This window comes from Mus caroli, unplaced genomic scaffold, assembly GCF_978045245.1.
Source record: "Mus caroli unplaced genomic scaffold, Mus_caroli_1 scaffold_4, whole genome shotgun sequence".
Lineage (NCBI taxonomy): Eukaryota > Metazoa > Chordata > Mammalia > Rodentia > Muridae > Mus > Mus caroli.
In genome coordinates this window covers 111,796,813-111,818,827 of record NW_028227259.1, presented here as the reverse complement: position 1 = coordinate 111,818,827, position 22,015 = coordinate 111,796,813, and the positions used below count along the sequence as shown (strand labels likewise).

General features: G+C 44.6%; 1 protein-coding gene across 3 annotated transcripts in view; it reads right to left on the bottom strand.

The window, feature by feature from the left end:
- The window catches only part of Btbd8 (BTB domain containing 8), a 71,112-nt gene extending 58,267 nt beyond the window's left edge, over window positions 1-12,845 (bottom strand). For 2 of the 3 annotated variants that reach the window (XM_029477580.2, XM_021162653.3), the window contains exons 1-2: window positions 12,589-12,778; window positions 5,239-5,433 (exon numbers count right to left, since the gene is read on the bottom strand). In XM_029477580.2, the coding sequence (XP_029333440.1) occupies window positions 5,239-5,433; window positions 12,589-12,737 (344 nt within the window). In that variant the 5' untranslated portion in view covers window positions 12,738-12,778. Of the gene's footprint in view, window positions 1-5,238; window positions 5,434-12,588; window positions 12,779-12,825 lie in introns of those variants that run through there. The other variant, XM_085836983.1, reaches the window with a different exon arrangement.
- Between the last annotated feature and the right edge of the window lie 9,170 nt (window positions 12,846-22,015).

Genomic DNA, 22,015 nt, shown 5'->3' with positions numbered 1-22,015 from the left:
CAGCTGGGCACAGTGCAGCGCGTCTTCCCATCACTGGGGAGGCAGAGGCAGGAGGAGCTCTGTCTACACAGCAAGCTCCAGTGCAGCCAGGATTGCAGAGACACTCTGTCTCAAAAGAAAAAAAGAAGAAAGAAAGAAAGAAAGAAAGAAAGAAAGAAAGAAAGAAAGAAAGAAAGAAAGAAAGAAAGAAAGAGAGAAAGAGAGAAAGAGAGAAAGAGAGAAAGAGAGGGGGAGGAAAAAAGGAAGAGAAGGGAAAGAGGAAGGAAAGGAGAAGGAAAACATCAACAAACTGACAGCTAACTGCACTCAGCAACATAGGAACACGATTGTACAACACAACCAGTGAAGATTTACTTCAGGAAATCGGGAGTGGCTGGACAAGAGAAAGTATTATTCACTGTGCAGACAGAATGGAGGACAAAAGCCACATATGAGGCTGACTGGGTCTCTTGGCATGACTGTACTTGACTGTGAGAGTGGAGGAGGACTTGCAGGATTAAGACGAGAGGGGCTGGGAGCTGGCTCAGTGGGCAAGAGCACTTGCTGCACAAGTATGAGGATCGGAGTTCAGCTTCCCAGAACACACATAAAATGATGGCATGGCTGCACAGTCCTATAACCTATTGGGGGATGGAGACAGTTGCATCCTGGTGTCTGCTGGGGAGCCAGCCTAGCCAAACTGGCAAACCTCTGATTTAGTAAGGAACTTCATCTGAAGCGAGTAAGGTGGAGCGCTATCGGAAAACTTGTGCTGCCCCTCTGGCCCCTGCAGGCAGAAGCACATGCACACTCACGTGCATGCCACACAGGGCCATCTGGGAAAGCCAGAGTTGGTCAAGAGGGAGGGAAATGAGAAAGCGCAAACAAAAGCCTTGCTTGTGGTTTCTGTGGGAGGGAATGAGCAAGCTGAGGTGGCACCTGAACAGGATTAGGAATCATTGTGGGCGGGCATGTGAGTAAGGGCTGATCTCTCACCATCTGCTACCTGGCCTGGTGTTTAGAAGAGAGCGTTGGAAAAAAGAAGGTATGTGGCTGTGTACATGGACTCATGACTGGATGGCTTGCAAATGAAAGATGTATTTACAGGCAAGTCATTTGCTACATGTAGGAATCAGCTAAGCCTGGAAGGGGCAGTCTCTCCTCTGATATAGTAAGAAACTAAGTGAGATTCCAGAAATCAAAGCATCAAGAATACATGGCTAAACGTTGTAACTAAATCTCAGAAATATTTTTAAGAATACATGGCTTCAGCTGAGTGGCAGCTGCTGTAACCTCAGGCTAGAGGACCACCTGAGCCCAAGAGCTCACAGACAGACTAGGCAACTTAGCAAGATCGCCTCTCAATAAATAAACTAATAAATTAAAATAAATACATAGCTGGTCTTTGTATCTCAGTGGTAAACTGTATGCTTAGCATGAACAAAGCTCTGGACTAAATACCTACCCACCATGCAGAAAACACAGCTAAAGAATAATCTACTACCCACTTCCACCCTGAGTAACAAGAGCTGTAGCAGAGAGAAAAGAGGAGTTTCTGTTCTGGGCCTGTGCTAAGCCGACTGACACTTTATGGTAGCAGTTCTCAGTTACTAAGGCCAAATTGAACTCTGAGGTCCTTTTTCTTTCATGTGCATACATACACACTCTCACAATAAGCACACTCTTAAATCTTCTTTGAAAACTGAATATTGCTTTACAATCTTAAGGTAATCTTGAATCTTGAGGTGATTCAAAAGCTGGGTTTCCAAAGGACAGATGAGTCAGTGTTTCAGAACTTTGTTTTATACTTGAGTGCACACCACTGACTACAGAGTCCAGGGAGCAGGACAGAGTTTCAGGAGCTTCATGGATAAAGTGAAGCAACTTACAGATGATTGTATTTCATGTCACAAAACTGCAAAATGCTATTTATCAGATTTCTTCTTTAAAAAGTCTAAATCAGACCAGCTGTGGTAGTGCATGTCTTTAACATCAGCACTTGGTAGGCAGAGACAGATGGATCTCTGTGAGTGTGACTCCAACCTGATCTACATAACAAGTTCCAGGCCAGCCATGGCTACACAGTGAGATGCTGTCTCAAAATTAAATAGAAAATATAAAAGAAAAGAACGAAAAATCTAAATCAATGTTTTCTATTATAATATGCCCTTTAGGCTTTATGTTAATGACAAATTTCAATGTAATCTACTAAAAAACAAATAGAGGCGATACATCATAAGCGCTTTCTATATGCAAAGCAGTAGCTGAGGTGGCTCATGAAGTACACATTGTCAGAGAATCCAAGTTCAAGGAGCTTGCATAACCACAGACCCACCATGACTACTTAGCATGAACAGAGTGTGATTATGGGATAAAGCACAGAACCAGCTATTCTAACTTCCTTATCCTAGCTGAGAAAACTGAAGCTGAGAGCAATTATACAACAGGACAATGCACAGGAGAAGGCAGATGTCTCCCTCCATCCCTGTCCTCAAGCGCAGAGCTTCCTTCACACCCCCATACACTGAGTCATTCTAGAACTCACTATGCAGAGCAGACTGGCCTTAAACTCACAAAGATCTACGTGCCTCTGACCCACAGTACTGGGATTAAAGGTGTGTCCCACCACGGCTTGCCTATTCACTATCCCTTTTTACAAAATATATTTAAGTATATTATTTTATATTTATGAATGTTTTGTCTGCATGTGTGCCTGTATACCATGTGGGTACCTGGTACCTATGAAGTCAGAAGAGGGTAATAGATCCCCTGGAACTAGTTAGGATGGTTGTGAGCCACCATGTGTATGCTTAGAATTGAACCCAGTTCCTCTGCATGAGCAACAAGTGCTCTAAACCACTGAGCCCCCGCTACAGTTCCCTTCCCTATCACTTTTAATGATGGCAAATAAAAGTTAGTATTAATGTGATCTCTCCGTTTCCTCTGGCCTACTCTCAGGCCTTTCCTTTCTTCCTTCCTTCCTTGTAAATGTCACTTTTATCTCTGATTTGTTGTCTCAGATGATGGGATAAGAGCCATACCCAAGCTGTGCAAATACACAGCTTGGACTGAACCCAGAACGCTTCTTTCTCTAACTATCCTGGGTCTAGTCCTGGAAGCTTCTAGCCTCTGTACAATCTAATCTTCCAAGATGACTAATTAAATGCAGCTTCTCTTGGCTTCTCACTGAATTGCTATGCTTGGCTTCATACTACCTTTGGCAATTTGTTCTAATCTTCTGGCTCCTCATTCCCTGGCTCATTCTGTCTTCATCTGTGTCTAGCTTGGTCTCTGCAACCTGTCTCTGTAAAACTATCCTGGTAAAACTGCTACACACACACCATTCTCTGTCTGTGCCTCTTTGTTTCTCTCTCTCTCTCTCTCTCTCTCTCTCTCTCTCTCTCTCTCTCTCTCTGTTTCTCTCTCTCTCTCTCTCTCTCTCTCTCTCTCTCTCTCTCTCTCTGTGTGTGTGTACGTGTGTGTGTGTATGTTCCCCACCCCCACTTGTCTCTAGTAGCCTCTCTTTCCTGTGCTATTCTTGTGAGAGCTAGGCGTATCCTATCTCTGACTCATGCTGTCAAATCTTTCTGATTCTATCTGTCCCTCAACTAGATAGACATCACTTTCAAACATGGCTGTTTCCTTCTACAAACTAACCTTACCTTCATTGTTAGAGATTAGAGGTACATACTAAGGGCATGACTAATTCTAGACAGATAACACTGTAATCTAGGGGTGTCTGAATTCCAGCTAGATCATATAGACCTAGAAGGTCTTTGGATGTAATCCCTTAACAGAGCAGTCAAGTTGCTGGATTAAAATTCCTCTATCCATCCTTCCATCCAGTTCATTTGTTCCTCTCTTCCTTTTCTCTTCCCTCCCTCCCCCTTCCTTTCTTCCTTCCTTCCTTTCTTTCTTTCTTTCTTTCTTTCTTTCTTTCTTTCTTTTTCTTTCTGACCCCCCCCCCCAACCTCCTGGGAACACAGTTTCTCTGTGTAGCCTGGCTGTCCTTTAACCCATTCAGTAGACCAGTCTGGCCTTGAACTCACAGAGATCTGCCTGGATCTGCCCCCAAGTGCTGGGATTAAATGCATGCACCACCATGCCTGGATTCCCAGGATTTTCTTTTAAATGTACAGTCCACAGCTGTATTTTACAGTGTCTACTGCTGTGAATAATATCCATTAAAATTTGTGCCAGACCACTGTGTTAAGGGCATTATAATTATCTCCTTTAGGTTTAAGATGATTCAATGAGGAGTATTTCAGTATATGTACTTTTTGGATAAGGAAGTAAATATAAGTGGTCAGTACAAGTTCATAGAGTTAGATGTGGTAGATGCAGCTTGACTACCAAGCCTGTCCTTACCACAACTGTGCTGTGCCAGGGGAAAGGCATACATTTTTAAGTTGATATTTGAACTCAATGACAAGCTAGCTAGCTATACCAAAAATAAATAAATAAATAAATAAATTTAAATAAATTATAGTTACAATGTGTTTAAAGTATAGGTGCTTCACATTAGAAACAACAAAAACAAAGCAATTGTTAGAGCTTAAAATGAAGAGCCAACAGCAAAACAGAAGTGGAAAAAGGCACCTACCATCAAACCTGACAACCTGTTTGGTATCTGGAACCCACATGGTAGAAGGGGAGAACCTCCACAGCAAAGCTGGTCTGCTGGTGTGTGCAGGAGAGCTGAGGAGAGGGGGGAGTAAGGGAGGGGGCCAGAGAGGAGGGGGGAAGAGAAGGAAGGGGGTAGAAAAGGAAACTACCAGGAAATGCAAAATTCACTTCTCCCTCAGGACTGTTTTTTTCCTTTCCCCTCTGCTTTCTGGTACTCATTCAGTAGACCAGGCTGGCCTCGAACTCACAGAGGTCTGCCTGGATCTGCCTCCCAAGTGCTAGGACTGAAGGCATACACCACCATGCACCAGGATCAATTGTTCTTATTCATTTACTTATTCATTTGAGACAGGACCTCATTTTTCATTCATTCATTCATTCATTCATGACAGAGACTGGCCTCAAACTTGTGATCCTCCTGTCTCAGCCTTCTGATGCTGACTCATAGGCATATAAACCACATCCAGCAGTGCGTCAGTCTTGAGTTTGCCCCTGACAATACAAAGCCTCGAATATTAACAAAGCCATTTAAATGGACAGATTTGATTAGAGTATGGACATAATGAGAATATGCACATGCATTTTTAAAAAGTCAACTGTTTATCATAGTTGAATGTAAGATGAGGCACTTACTGTAAAAATGCTTTAAATTCTGAAGCTTCAACACCATCCACAGGAACAAGCTCATTTGTTAGGTCACTTGATGTGTGTTCAATGATATGGGAATGAAAGCGAGGAGCTCTGGCTAACAAGACTGCCCTGTGCACTTTGAACAGCGAGCCACTGACAGAAAGAATGGTGTCTGTGTGGATTTCTTCCCTTAAAAGCCTGTTAGGGAAAAAGGTTACAGTTGGATTAGTGACGCTAAAAACAGGCAACATGTTTAAAACAACCTGCATACTTAGAAATGCAGTCAAAACAAAGAGGATTTCATGAAAGAAGTAAAAACACTTAAAATATTTTCTTCATTCTAGTAATAAAACTTATTTTCTGCCCTGTCCTGGCTAGTTTTATGTCAACTTGACACATACTAGAGTCATCTGAAAGAAGGACCCTCAATTGAGAAAATGCCTCCATAAGATTCAGCTGTAAGGCATATTCTTAGTGATTGATGGGGGAGGGCCCAGTCCATTGTGAGTGGTGCCATCTCTGGGCTGTGGTCCTGGGCTCTACAAGAAAGCAGGCTGAGCAAGTCATGGCCAGAAAGCCAGGAAACAGCACCCTCCACAGCCTCTGCATCAGCGCCTGCCTCCAGGTCCCTTCCCTGTTTGATTTCCTGTCCTGACTTCCTTCAGTGAGGGACAGCTATGTGGAAGTGTAAGCTCAATAAACCCTTTTGTTCCCAACTTGCTTTTTGGTCATGGTGTTCCACTGCAGCAAAAGAAACCCTAAGACAGCTGCTCACATTGATTTTTCTTTAAAATGTACCTTCTTAAGTTTTATTAATGAACTAATTGTTCAAAAATCATACTAAAACTGAACCAAAACTGTAAACAGTCAACACAACAAAGCAGACACAACATCAGACAATCCAGATTAGAAACTAGTAACAGTGCAAAACACATGAAACTCAAGAAGAACGAAGACCAAAGTGTGGTCACCTTGCCCCTTCTTAGAATTGGGAACAAAACACCCATGGAAGCAGTTACAGAGACAAAGTTTGGAGCTGAGACAAAAGGATGGACCATCTAGAGACTACCATATCCGGGGATCCATCCCATAATCAGCCTCCAAACGCTGACACCATTGCATACACTAGCAAGATTTTGCTGAAAGGACCCTGATATAGCTGTCTCTTGTGAGACTATGCCGGGGGCCTAGCAAACACATAAGTGGATGCTCACAATGAGCTATTGGATGGATCACAGGGCCCCCAATGGAGGAGCTAGAGAAAGTACCCAAGGAGCTAAAGGGATCTACAACCCTATAGGTGGAACAACAATATGAACTAACCAGTACCCCGGAGCTCTTGTCTCTAGCTGCATATGTATCAAAAGATGAACTAGTCAGCCATCACTGGAGAGACCCATTGGACTTGCAAACTTTATATGCCCCAGTAGAGGGGAACACCAGGGCCAAAAAGTGGGAGTGGGTGGGTAGGGGAGTGGGGGGAGGGAATGAGGGGCTTTTGGGATAGCATTGGAAATGTAAATGAGGAAAATACCTAATTAAAAAAAAAAAAAGAAAAGAAAAGAAACTAGTAACAGCCAGGCGTGATGGCGCATGCCTGTAATCCCAGCACTTGGGAGGCATAGGCAGGTGGATTTCTGAGTTTGAGGCCAGTCTGGTCTAAAGAGTGAGTTCCAGGATAGCCTGGGCTACACAGAGAAACCCTGTCTCGAAAAACAAAAACAAAACAAAACAAAATAGATAAAAAAGAAAAGAAAAGAAAGAAACTAGTAACTTTGTTCTGTTAATGACAAAGTCTAAAATGCAGCCTTGGATGTCAAGGATGTGACACCTTTTTTGCCCTTTCTCATTCCCACCCAAAGGAATCAATCATGTTCTCATCCATCATTAACCGACAGGCTCGGGAGGTAACCCATTTGAATCCCTAGTGTATATGCATAGTTATGGCAAAGCCCACTGAGTACATGTTTTCATAAACTGAAATTAGAAAATAACAGAAAACATAATCTATTCATTCGCTTCTTCATACTATGTATTTCTGCTCTCTACCTACTTAAAATACTTTATTTCACTATGCCAAATCACCAGTATCATCAAGGTATGGGTTCTCAGAGGATTTCTGTGTTACAGGATATAATTGGCAATCACACCGATGGACCACGGGAGGATCATGTACTGGTAAAGATATCCATTACAGTGAAAGCTTGGCAAGCTGCCCGAGACACTGACTCCCCTAAGGGCAGGCTAATGGCTCCTCTCTCAGTCCCATTATACAAGGTCCACACCTCTATTACAGCATTTCTGTCATTGCATCATTATTTTTATGTGTCTCTCCCCACTAGATAATGAATTCCCAAAGGGCAAAAACAATGCGTCATTGGTACACAGAGAGAGCATCTGCTTGTCCACGGATCCCTTTTATGCTAAAGGAAACAAGTGCTTCCGAGAGCAGAAGCTTTTGAAACCTTGCAAATGCGTTTTGGGTTGGTCAGGGTTGTTTCACGGATTGTTTTTGAAGGTGACTATATTAAAGTTTTAGGTAACTTACTTCAGTGTCACAGTGCTGTGCTGAGCCTCACCGATCACCGTGCAGATACAGACTGCATACTCTAGAGGCTCATGCTGATGCCAGTCTTTTTGTTTTGTTGTTTTATTGAGATTTCTCTGTGTAGCCCTGGCTGCCGTAGACCTCTGTAGATCTGGAGCTCTATAGATCAGGCTGGCCTGGAACTCACAGCCTACGTCTGCCTCCTGAGTGCTGGGATCAACAGTGTGCACCACCGATATCCAGCTCAAGGCCTGACTCTTCTAATGTGGCAAGTTCCCAGGAGAACAAAATCTGACATTTAGGTAACTTTACAAAAGAGCCTTCTTGTCCGCATAAATATGTTACAAATCCAAACCTGGCAATTTTCTCTAGACATACATACCTGCCATACATTTTGATTTATACATTAGGCATATTATCTATGATAAAATAGAATACATACAATAATATAGTACAATCAAACTTATCCAAAACTTAACAACAAAAGTGTGTTGTGTTCTCAAAATTTTGCTGAAAACTCAAATTATATACTCAATTTGTCCTCTCTCCCACCCAGCATCTCAGCTGACCCCACTACCCCTTTTAAAGTAAGTAAGCATTCAGACTGACAGCCAGCTGTGGGTACAAGCCCTGCATATCAGACGCCTGAGTTTGATCCCCACATGCCTGGAATTTCAGACACACCAGAGACTGAAGCTGGAGAATCAGAACTTGAAGTTTATGCTTGGCCTCTTTTAGCTAGGCCCACCTGGTTTACGTTAGATTCCTTCAAACAGCAAAAGTAGATTCAGGAGTAGCCAAAAACCAATGAGAAATCCTGTCCATAATAGATAACCAGAATATTTGTGTCGGGGCGGGGGGAGAGGGGGAGGGAGGGAGAGGGGGAGGTGAAGGGGGAGGAGAGAGAGGGAGAGGGGAGTGTATTTTTTGTTTTATAAAACCACTTGTATCAGGTGCATGTGTATCTTGCATTTTCTTTAAGTTAAAAATCTTAAACATTAAGGAGTGTTTACTGGCTCACCCAATAGTGAAAGCTAGAGAAAAAGCAGACTGGAGCAAAAGCCCAGCTTATTTCTGTCTTTCTCTTTGCCCTCTACTGTTCTGGCCTGTCCTGCCTATTTTATATTGCTGTAACAGTATACTACAGACAAGATGTTTACAACGAACAAGTTTATTGGCTTACAGGTCTACAGGCAACTTCTGATCTCAAGGTGCTAACATCTGGTAAGAGGCCTCCATGCTTTATGGAATGGTGGAAAGAGGGTAAGCAAGGCCAAAAGAGGGCCAATCTTTTGCATGGTGTGTGTGTGTGTGTGTATGTGTGTGTGTGTGTGTGTCTACCCATCCATGCAGGTCAAAGGCTCATGTCAAGAGTTTTCCTTAATAGCCCCCTACATTTTTACTTCAGGACAGGATCTTCCACTGAACCTGAAACTGCCTCATTTGGTTAGGCTGGCTGGCCAACAACCCCCCAAATCATCCTGTCTGCCTTCCAAGTGCTGAGATTACAGAGTATGCCACCATGCCCAGCTTTTATGGAGGTTCTGGAGCACTGAATTCTGACCTTCATGCTTCAACAGCAAGCACTTTACTGACTGAGTCATCTCCCTAGCCCCAAATTCACTCTTTAATTAGGGAGCCAGTTTTACCCACAAGAATGAATCATTTAAGGCCTAATCACAATTTAAGGACCCACTGACAGTTAATAACAAACCAATGACAGTTATAAATTCCAGCTTGTACTTTGACAAGAACAAATATTCAAATCATAGCATAACCTATATAAAGCACTTCAGACTCCTATTGACGTTTAGTTACCATTAAGCATTTTGACCTATGTACTAAGAACATAAACACCACTAAAGGCTAAAGCACAATGCCTGCCCCTCTGGAGCTTCATGCACAGTAGAGAAAGACAGATCTGAAAATTAAAAGGCATGATACATTCAACAGCAAAAACACTCCTTGACCCTGACCCCCAACCACACAAGACAGACACCACACAAGACTACAAGATATTCTGAGTGACCAGATGGAAGCAAGTTGTCCTCTGAGAGGCTCTACTCAGCAGCCGACTCAGACAGATATGGCCAAACAGTGGATGGAGCTTGGGAACTCTTCAGGAAGAATAGGAAAGAGGATTGGATTGTGGGCTGTGAAGGGGATAGGAACTGCACAGGAAAACCAACAGAGTAAACTAACCAGGACCCTTGGGGCTCTCAGAATCTGAACCACCAAACAAAAGAACATACACAAGCTGGGCCTAGGCCTCCGCACATATGTAACAGATGTGCAGGCTTGGTTTTCATGTGGGTCCTAAACAACTGAAGCAGGGGCTATCCCAAAAGCTGTTACCTATACGAGGGATATGTTCTACTAGCTGGGCTGCCTTGTCTGGCCTTGTTGGGGTTGGAAGCACCTAGCCTTTGCAGAGACTTGAAGTGTCAGCATGCGGGTATAAGCAGAAGGCCCCAACCAGCTCAGAGAAGAAGCAGGAGGGGGGTGGGGGGGTGGGGGTGGTGGTGGTGAAGGATTGTTGGAGGGTGTGACTGGGAAGGAGGCACTGGGTGGGATGTAAAGTGACTAAGTAAAAAAAAAAAAAAAAAGATCAAATTAAAAAATACGTTTACTTCGGTTACAGAAACAAAGTGAAAGGGAGCTCCTGGCTTTGCTCCTTGCAGCAAACCAACCGATCCACAGGGGGCTTTGGGAGTGGGAGGGAGCAAGAGGCTGTTAAAAACGAATACCACATCCTGCTATCTGACTCTGCAGTTGCAGACATGAAGGTGAAAAAGAGGCAAAGAACGTATACAGACCCTAAAAGGGGAGAGTCAACAAACAGTCTGAGACACAGGCAAATTATCAGCCATTAGCTGGGTAAAGTGGGACTTGAAGCGAGGTGGACAAACCACCTTACAGTACAAACAGATGATGCCAGGAGCCTGAGCCAGGTGGGGTCCATGGTGGCAGAGAGGATGAAATGAAAACGCGTGTGGGTAGTAACTGGTGTTGGCTGGATGTAGGAATCTACAGTTTTAACCTTTCTACCTTCAAGACAGCGCAGAGGCTCCTCCATCTCATATTCTTGCTGAGGCCATTTCAGGTTTAACTAACATTTGGTCTCCTTGATAGAGAATCCCACAAAAAAAATTAACCAACTCTATTGTAGGAATCCAAGGTCAACAGATTCCAGCTAATTTAGCTTTTTTGTTAAACTGCCTACTGTGCAGACCTCCCCTCCAGCTAACTGCTGTTCTGCTGTTCTGTTACAGTGTTTGCTTGTGCAAAATTCCCCCTGCAGCTGCACAATACAGGGGAAGTGGCTTTAAAAGCCCCTCACCTAAATGCTTGGGAGTACACTTAGGTCCCAGCCAATAGGAACAAATACTTTCAATTGGCTAGAAACTGTCTGAGTAGTCACCACTGGCAAATGGGCTCCTCTAACAGCAGAAACCTGCCTGCTTTTCTGAGTCCTAACTCAAAGCATAAGTTTTTCTTTTCCTTTCTATCCTTTTCTTTTAGACACTGGCCCATACACTCTGGACTTTCTCACTGTTCTTTGGAAGTACCTCACACATCACACAGCACCTGTTCTCCACTGGGTAGCCTACCAGCTTTCTCAGACCTGATAATAAAAGGCATGGCTTTCTCTTCCCCATGCTTCCAGGCAGCTGATAAGATATGTAGCTTGCCTATTGACTCTGTTTTTAAAATCATTAATGAGACTATGAAAACTATGAAGAAGAGAACCTCAGCTTTTTTTCAGATAAACATATGAGTCCAACGTGAAGATCCCCAAATTTCCAGTTGTTTACAGTAAGATTTGTAGAATAAAGCCAGGTGTGATGGCAGATGCCTCTAATGACAGGCAGAGGCAGGCTGATCTGTGATCCTGGTCTAGAGAGTGAGTTCCTGAACAGTCTGGGCTACGAGAAAAAAACACCCAAAAAACAAAACAACAAAACAACAAAACCCAAATAAGCAAATGAAAGTATTGTACAACAAGAGAGAAATGATCCAGAGGTTAGCAGCACATACTGCTCTTGCAGAGGGTCTGGGTTTGGTTCTCATCACCCACACTATTATAGAAATAATACGCATTCCCAGTAAGAAATCACTCCCGCACTTATCACAGGTCTGTGTGTGGCTAATTAATGCCTAAGGAAGAGCTGGCCTTGAATAAATTTTTACTAACTTATATAAACACCTTAGGAGATGCATTTTCATATATGCTGTTATCTTTAAATCGAGTTTCAGCCCTAGTCTGCACTTTGAACAATTTAAATAGAGACAGGAGTCTGCAAGTCTGACCACTTGGGTGGATGGGAGGTTAGCACAGCAGATCTATTGTCAGAATTATTTTCAGTACAGCAGTATGTGTTTCCCCCACTAGTTGATGGCCGGGTTCATCTGCCCACCTGTCAGAATTACGCCTTCCCTGCTAAGAGCATAGAGGAATTAATGGTAGCTGTGACCCTGCGCTGCCCCGTTAGAGGCACGCTGTTCGGTCCTTCATTTCAAGGAAACACTTGTTTTCCTAATTGAATAAATTTTCTTACAACTTTTTAAAGACATGGTATGTGTTTCAGGGTCTGGACGCAGCCCGAACTTAGCAACAGCCACTGCCGGTGTGTGAACCTTAGAAACACTGGTTGCAACGCATCGTGTATGTCTAATTTTTGTCCTCCTTCTGAGTGCCATGACACCGGTTCCTTGGGTCGGGCTGAGCCTCCTTGGGAGGGAGGCACCCGGCGAGACTGCAGCGAGGCGGGGAGGGAGTGAGCAGCGCTGCTCCCGCCTCCTACCTGAGCACGTCGCGGCTGAGCTGCTCCGACACCGCCGCCTTCAGCCGGCGCCGCTCCCCGGGCCCCTTCCTGGGCAGCCCCTTCCTGCCAAGCCCCGGGGAACTCAGAAGGCCCACCGGGGCCGCGCCTCCCGCTCCACAGTGGGCCATGTCGGCCGCAGAACCTCGGTGCCAGGCCCCGCGGGACCGGGACGGGGGCGTTCCCGAGTCCGCCCCGGAAGGAAAGTTCCCGCCCTACCTAGTTTACAGCCGGCCCCTAAACGCTGCGGACCAGACACCGCACGCCGAGGAATCAAAGCCCGCAGCCACGTGACCGGGCGCTGCTGCGCAGGCGCACTCGCTCTGTTTACATCGGCCTGCTTGCGCCCTCCTAACCGCCCTGAAGGGAAGGTCCTCAGAGCTGTAATCTGTTCTTACTTCTTATTGGTTGGTGTTAGTCAACCGTTTAATGAGTGTTATGGAGAATTGACTTGAAATCAATGTGAGAAGCGTTTGTATGTGTCCTTCCTGGGGTGTCTGCATCCTCAGCCCTCTTTATGAAAGATGGGGGTTGGGGGTAGAATGGGGGGTGGGATCACAAGTTTTCCAGTAGTGAGTATTAATGTCCTGAGCAAGGAGGTAGATAGGCATAGTTGATATAGCAATATATAGTTGATATAGTTATATTTTAGTATGCTGAGGGTCATCACACAAGGTTCATGCCCTAAATTCCTATGGTCCCAAGGCCATCTCCCTAAGGCTGCTTCACTGGGTGATGTATCTTAGCTGAAGGTTATGTAAGGGTCCATGATTCGCTAAGGAATGATACCTAGGACTCAAATAGTATGTAAACACAAAGAGTGTTTTATTCTACAGAAGTCCAGCATGCTGGGGTCTCCCATTACCAAGACAGAGACAATCAAGTGAGCTCGTAGGCCTGATTTAAGCACATTAGGGGATTCTGGGATAGATGACCTTCATCTTGCTCCATCTCTAAGAATATTCCGTTACCAGGGTGTGGGGGATGGAAACTGTTGCTGACCCATTGCCCTTGCTTCAGGCCAGGTGGCAGGACAGCTTCTGATGGCAGGGCAGTTTCTGACGAGCTGCCTAAAGCCAGGGTTTTTTTCTAGTAACTGACTTGCCTGGGCTTGCCTGGATTTGCCCAGTTCTTAGGCCTAGTCTCCTGGACTGCCAATTTGAAGCCTGTCATGGAGTCAGCCTGTATCAGACGACTCTAACAGTAGTCTTTGATTGAGGGTCAGGATCCTGGGAGAGACTCTCCAGCCACAGGGCAGACTCTTAGTCTCTGTTTATATTCTATCTACTGGCGTCAACGGAATTCTAGGCCTGTGTCTAATTATCTAAGTGGTGCCACTAGGTTTTGGTTATCAGGTGCAGCCTTGAGTGCAGTGGAATTCCTGGCTAAGCTATTTTTACAAATCTAAAATGCATGGGTTTTTTTGTTTTGTTTTTTTACTGTGCTCATTACACCTACTTAGCTTTGAGGAATAAATGATTTGGATTAAGAAAATGTGAAGGTTAACCCTCTCATGATTCACAGCTTCCTGTTTTCATGCCTAACTCCACTGCCACATCTGGTTTCATATCACAACTATTAAGTTATCTGCCATTTTTTTTGAGGGTTTCCCCACCCCAATGGTCCTTAAGTTGTAAGGCTTTTATTCTAAGTCGAGCGTGTGGCTCTAAAGACTCCAAGCTAGGATCTGCTTTTATTAATGCAAATGTGCGATGTGTCAGGCCCAAATGAAATTCCATCTCTCCAAATTCTGGTGGTTAGACAAAAGTCCTTGGGAACTTAGACAGCATTCCTTGGGAACTTGTGAAGCCATTTGTGGTGTGTGTTAGCATACCAAAGTTCATGCTGACCTCCAGGCTCCCTCATTATCACAATTACCTGTTACATATTTCAGAGTTCATGTTGAAGAAGTAACAAAATTCTAGGCCTTTAGGTTGAGGCTTGGGAATGTAACCTTTGTGACCCATTGCTCCAAGGTATGCTAATCATACCTTGATAGCGACATTCCTTCCTCCACCTACCTGCTTCCTGAGTTCAAAGAGTGTTCATTCAAAGAAAGTCACCCTGACCAACTCCGGAAACTGCCATGCAAATGTGCTATTGTTAGGGGCTCTTAGAAACTGAGAGTTAACCAAAACAATTACCAGGTATTCTCTGTGACTCTTGTGACTTTACACTTCCTTATGACTCTTAACTGGTATCTTTAGTATTTTTCCAACAACGCCCTCCCCACTTCCTTGAGTTGTGGTTTCTTCCTTTAAATACCCCCTTATACAGCTACTCGGGGCGCCATAGTCCTCTACCCCTGCGTGGTGTATGACCATGGGCCCGAGAACGCTCTCGAATAAAAATCCTCTTGCAGTTGCAGCAAGACCGTTTCTTGTGGGTGATTTTGGGGTGTCGCCTCTCCTGAGTCAGAACGTGGGGGAGTCCTCACGTTGTGGGTCTTTCATTTGGTGCGTTGGCCGGGAAACGCGACCACCCCTCACACCCAAGAACCGACTTGGAGGTATGGGGATCCCCTCTTGTGTGTGTGCCGGCCGGTGTCTCTGTTTTGAGTGTCTGTTTTCTGAAACGAACATTGGAACATGTGCTTGTTGTGTTGGGTTGTTTGTGTCTTGTCCTATGTTTCTGAAGCATGGCGAAGTCTGAGTTCAGATCCATCTGAGTTTATTGAATTTGTGTCTTGGTTTTCGGGTTGCGAGATCGTGGGTTCGAGTCCCACCTCGTGCCTTGGTTTTACACCTGGCAGAGTGAGGAACAAGTGTGCTTCTCTGGTTTTGGTCGTCTAGGTAGAAATGGATGCTGGTGTTTGTAGACGATGGGGTGATGGGGTCTGAAATGCGCGCGCGGTCGGTATTTGCAGCTGTCCTTTTGGGCCGTAAGGACCGGAGGACTGTGGTCGGCAGATGTGCTAGGAGGACCACAGGCTGTGGCCCCGGGGGACGCCCTGGGAGGTAAGGAGAGCCAGGGACGCCTGGCCGTCTCCGGATCGGTCAGAGGGACCGAGTTCTGTTGAAGCGGAAGCTTCCCCCTCCAAAATCGTCTAATTCTCTTGCCTGCTTGTAGAGGACAAGAAAGGGTCGAATGTGTCTGGATCTGTTGGTTTCTGTTTTATGTGTTTTTGTGTATGTGTTTAGAGCTATGTGAAAATCTAGAAAAGCAAAGGTAATTCTAATAGGTGCTTTATACCCTGACTAGAGATAGTTTACACCTGAGATGTGAGAGAATGGGTTTTGAGAAAAGCAGTACTCTCCGACTATCTGGGGATAATTTGGTAAAAAATAAAATAAAATAAACAGTTTTAATTGGTCTTTGGAGCCCTGCACCTGTAGTTAGGAATCTAGTGTGGCTAGAGAAGCCCTGCTAGGAGCTGATTATAAACGCTGCTCTTATAGGAACCACCAGCTTCTCAAGTTCTTAAGTTCTATAGTAAGGGAACAAATGGCTGTTTTTCCTACAAAAATCTCTGTGCTTGTGATTATTGGATTCATCAGGTGACAAGGTGCTCCTCTCTTGAAATTATAGCTAGAAAAATTAAGAATTTTGTTTGGTTTAAATGAACAAATGTATGCGGCCATTTCATTTTTGTTTCTAAATAGTTTCAAAAGTATAAATATGTTTTTATATGTCTTGGTTATAGATTAGTGGCTCATAAGTTATTAGTTATGATTAAAAATTTGTAACATTGGTAACAAAAAGTTGACTTAAAACTGGTAACTCTGGGTTAGAGTAATTTAGAACTACAACATGCAGCATGAGACAACCCATGGGAACAGGTCTCTAAAGATACGCCTAAATTGAGTAATATTCTATGTAATTCTTATCCTAGAAATCCGATTTATAAAAGATAAGATTTAGGGTAGTGTCTTTTTGAAATATTGGCGACTACACCTTCTTGTGTTTGTGTGCAGGAACAGGCAGCCAAAATTTGTAGCAAGTAATGTTTTTAGAGTTCATTTTTAAAGAAAAAATAGATTGTTTTCACTGTTAAAATTGGGTTTTGTTTCTCAAAATTGTGGTTGTACTCTTATGTTACAAGAGAAATTAAAGGTTTCTCCCAAATCGCAGCCACCAGCCAATTCGGCTCCCTATGAAGCCTCCTGAGTGGCCTAGTCCACAACCTTCCCCTTATCCACAGCCTCAACCCCAGCTGCCGAGGGAACCCTAAACCCCTCGGGGTGTCGAGAGGCGGACCGCTGCGGGTACATGGAACTGCAGAGCACAGAGTCCGGGCGGACTCTGGTGGACCCGTCCAAACTTTAAACCCTTCAGTACTGGTCATTTTCCTCTGTTGGTATTTATAACTGGAAAACTAACCACCCCCTTTCTCAGGATCCCCAAAGCCTCACAGGGTTGGTAGAGTTCCTTATGTTTTCTCATCAGCCTACTTGAGATGATTATCAACAGCTGTTGCAGATGCTCTTAACAACGGAAGAGCGAGAGAGAATTCTGTTAAAAGCTAGAAAAATGGCCCGGAAGCCAACAGCGGTTTACACAGCTACAAAATGAGATCAACATGGGATTCCTTTTGACTCGCCCCAGTTGCGAATGCAACATGGCTGAAGGTAAGGAGAGCTTGAAAATCTAACGCCAGGCTCTGGTCTCCAAGGTGCCTCAAGATGGGCCCACTAATTTGGCTAAGGTAAGAGGTAATGCAGGGGCCGATCGAACCTCCCTCAATGTTCCTTGAAAGACTTATGGAAGCCTTCAGGCAGTTCACTCCCTTTAATCTTACCTCGGAAGCCCAGAAGGCCTCAGTGGCCTGGCTGGCCTTCATAAGGCAGTTGGCCCCCGATATCAGAAAGAAGCTTCAGAGAAAAGAGGGAGACAGTTAGGCGATCTAGTGAAAGAGGCAGAAAAAGTGTGTGTGTGAAAGAGAGAGAGGCGGGAGGCAAAAGAAAAAAAAAACAGGAGGGATCGTAGACAAGAGAAAAATTTGACTAGAATCTTGGCCACAGTGATAGGAGAGAAAGAAAAAGACAGGATCTAGACAGGAAACCTGGACAACTGAAGACCGAGCCTCAGCTAAAAAGGCTCAGCTGTGTCAAACTGAAGGTACTTATTTGAGAGACACCCTTCGAGTCGGGAAGTAGTGGCTAACTACACCAAGGCAAGTAAGAAAATTCTTGGGTACTGCTGGCTTCTACAGACTCTAGACACCTGGGTTGGCGACCTTAGCTGCCTTGTTGTACCCCCTAACCAAGAAAGGGGAGGTGTTTTGTGGATCCCGGATTGCCAGAAAGCCTTAAAAAAAATTAAAAAGGCCCTCTTGATGGCCAGCCTTTGCCTGACCTAACCAAGCCTTTCACTCTTTATGTGGAAGAGAGATCAGGGGTCGCCAGAGGAGTTCTTGCTCAGACTTTGGGACTTTGAAAAAGGCCAGTGGCTTACCTAACCAAGAAGTTACACCCTGTTGCCAGCGGGTGATTTTCTTGCCTGTAAGCTATTACTGCCATAATCTGCTTGTCAAGGATGCTGATAAGCTCACTCTGGGACAGCAACTAGCTGTAATGGCATCCCACGCTCTTGAAAGCATTATCTGAAAGCCCCCTGACTGATGGATGACTACCAACGCTCCTGTGACACATCAGAGCTTTTTGTTGACTGAACGAGTGACTTTCGCTTCGTTCCACCTGCTGTCCCACTGTGTGAGACTGCACCTACTCACCACTGCGCTGAAATGATCTGAAGGATCAGATCAGCCTTGGCCTGAGGGTTCGAGCTGGTACACTGATGACAGCAGCCTCAAGGTTAAAGGTAAGCAGAAGGCGGGGACAGCAGTATGGTGGTGGACAGAAAGCAAGTGATCTAGGCCAGGAGCCTCCCTGAAGGGACGTCGGCCCAGAAAGCTGAACTTGTGACTTTGAGACAAGGTCCATAAATGGCAAAAGAAAAGTCTACACTGACAGCAGGTATGCTTTTGCCACTGTACGGAGCAATATACAGACAAAGAGGGCTGTTGACATCTGCAGAGAAAAACCTAAGATGCTATGGCTAAAGAAAATCAGATGGCAGATCTAACCACCAAACAGGTGGCCCAAGGAGCAATAATCCTGGCAGTCAAGGAGCCTAAAGATTATTATGACATCAGAGAGACCAGCTTTAGATACACCCCTGAGCACTATCAAGTTTGGACAGTATTTGACCCACCTGGGGGCCAAGAAATTCAAAGGTGAGGTTAGGTCCTTTGACTACTATGTTACAGGACTCTCTGACTTGGCAGAAGAAATAGTCAAAAGCTGCAAGGCCTGTGCTATGACGAGGTAGAATTTACAGAAATTAAGCCAGCTAGATATTGCAACAAGTACTTGTTAGTGTTTATAGATACCGTTTCAAGATGGATAAAAGCTTTTCCTACCAGGACTGAAGATCCTAAAAGAAATCTTCCCAAGGTAATAGATCTGCCTTTGTTGCCCAGGTAAATCAGGGACTGGCCAAGATATTAGAGATCGGTTAGAAGTTACATTGTGCATACAGGCCCAAAGCTCAGGACAGGTAGAAAAAATAAATAGAACCATTAAGAGACCCTTACCAAATTGACAACAGAGACTGGCGCTAATGATTGGATAGCTCTCCTACCCTTTGCTCTTCAGGGTTAGAAACACCCCTGGACAGTTTAGACTGACCCCCTTATGAATTACTCTACAGGGGGCCCCCTCCACTGGTAAAAATAGCCTCTGTACATAGTGCTGACATGCTGCTTTCCCAGCCTTTGTTCTCTAGGCTCAAGGTGCTCCAGTGAGTGAGACAGCGAGCAAAAAAAGCAGCTCCAAAAGGCCTACTCAAGAGAAGAAGACCTGCTACATTAGACGTCTCTGCACAGAAAACCTTGAGACTCCGGTGAAAAGGCCCTTATCTTGTACTCTTGACCACCCTACTTTCTACCTTTATGATACCCCTTTTGATTTTGCTTCTGCTTTTAATTATAGGTGCATGTGTGTTAAATAGACAAGTCACCTTTATTAGAACAAGAATTAGTGCAGTGCGGCTTTTAGTTTTGAGACAACAGTACTATGCCCTAAAGGATCAAATATGTCAGAGAAAAGATAGTGTCTAGTTCTAAGATTAGAACTATTAACAAAAAAAAAAAAAGGGGGAATGAAGAAGTAACAAAATTCTAGGCCTTTAGGTTGAGGCTTGGGAATGTAACCTTTGTGACCCATTGCTCCAAGGTATGCTAATCATACCTTGATAGCGACATTCCTTCCTCCACCTACCTGCTTCCTGAGTTCAAAGAGTGTTCATTCAAAGAAAGTCACCCTGACCAACTCCGGAAACTGCCATGCAAATGTGCTATTGTTAGGGGCTCTTAGAAACTGAGAGTTAACCAAAACAATTACCAGGTATTCTCTGTGACTCTTGTGACTTTACACTTCCTTATGACTCTTAACTGGTATCTTTAGTATTTTTCCAACAACGCCCTCCCCACTTCCTTGAGTTGTGGTTTCTTCCTTTAAATACCCCCTTATACAGCTACTCGGGGCGCCATAGTCCTCTACCCCTGCGTGGTGTATGACCATGGGCCCGAGAACGCTCTCGAATAAAAATCCTCTTGCAGTTGCAGCAAGACCGTTTCTTGTGGGTGATTTTGGGGTGTCGCCTCTCCTGAGTCAGAACGTGGGGGAGTCCTCACGTTGTGGGTCTTTCAGTGTCAGCATGCTGCCCTTCTTACCTCCTCCACAACATTAAATGTCTCTGAAAGAACCTAGTGGGGAAACCCCCACTCAATTCTCGATTCGGCGTGCACCCAAGAATCACGAACAGACGGTCGTCTCGATGTAAAAGCATGAGGTAGTTTAATGACAGAGCTCCGGGCGGACACATATCTCCCACAGGAGACAGAAGAGTAGACCACATGGTGGAGCCATAATGGCGGAGCTCCGGGTCTAAACTTATCTCACCCAGGAGACATTGGTTTCGACCCTGAGGCTTGGAAGCTAGGGACTTTTATAGAAAAGGGGTGGGGCTGGGGGAGGAATTGGCGCGGTTTCACATGATTGGTCCATTTAAACATCAACAGACTGTCAGAAGGGCGGGAGATAGGGAGGCACCAGGCCAGTCAGGACATGTAACCACGACGGGCCTGCCCGGGCATGTCCTGGCCTCTTCTGCTATGTTCTCAGCCCCAGGTTTCAAAGCTCACAAACAACTCTTTGGGCTATTTGACATAAATTATATGCATCACAGGTCTCAAGTTTTATTTCCTTTCATCTCTAGCTCATGGGCTTACCCTGTTCTCTTTCTAATCCTGCTATTTTGGCTATGCTCTCCCCCCACCCCACCCCTGCTTTCCCCCACCCTCTTCTTTCCTACTTCCTTCCCTCTACTCTCCTTCCTATCTATCTATCTATCTATCTATCTATCTATCTATCTATCATCTATCTATCTATCTCAGTCATCTATCTATCTATCTATCTCTGCTGTTCCTGCTTCTCTAAAGCCCAGTTTCAGTCTGCTGATCATGTTCAGCCCCCCCCCCTGCTCTAGACTCTTCCAGATGCCTCTAGCTGTTCTCTCCCACATTTCTGTAATAAAAACCTTCCCCTTAACCATGCCATGCCATCCATTTATAAAATGTTCTTACTTCTGCACCCAAGTTACCTCCATATATATTTTCCCAATTCCATGCATTTACATGCAAATTACATCATTACATTTTTTTTTCTTTACAGCTAAGTAAATTTCCATTATGTATTGTCAGGTTCAAAGGGTACCCTAAAACACCCCATAAGGTCAGGCCCCTGGCTTGGCCCAAAATTGAGTCTAAGCTCAGCTCAAGCTGGATTGTAGAAATATTTCTGTCACTTAGATGAAATATTTCTCAGGAAGTTGTGAACTAGATTCCTTGTAAGCCAAAAAGGAGTCATTTCCATTGCCTCTGGTAGAAGTGATACATATAGTTCTCTATTGACCTACATCTGTGGGATCCCTATCAGCAGATCAAAATCCATGCTAGCATCAGGACTCCTACAGTTCCCTATTCACAAGCACCTGGTATAAATGTCAGTGTCCATATTAGCCTCCGAGTCCTACTCATCCACCACAACCCCTCTTCCTGCACTGTGCTAGTTTCCAGGCTATTGCAGCTCACAGGCTTCCCTCCTCCTGGATACCCATCCATTCTCTCTATGATGGACATATAGATTCATTCCACTTCCTAGCTATTGTGAGTAGTGCAGGACCAAGCATGGTTGAGCACGTGTCTCTATCATATAATATAGAATCCTTTTGATGCCTTCTTTAGATGTTTTCTCTCAACGAAAGAATTAAAAAGCAAGAAAGAAATGTTGTCAGAAATCCTAGGGGGTCCCAGTAGAGAGCCATTGTATAATACCTGGAAAATCAGGGTCCCCTTCTTGGAGTTCTTAATTTCATGTTAAAATAATTTACGAATGAAAACAGGAGC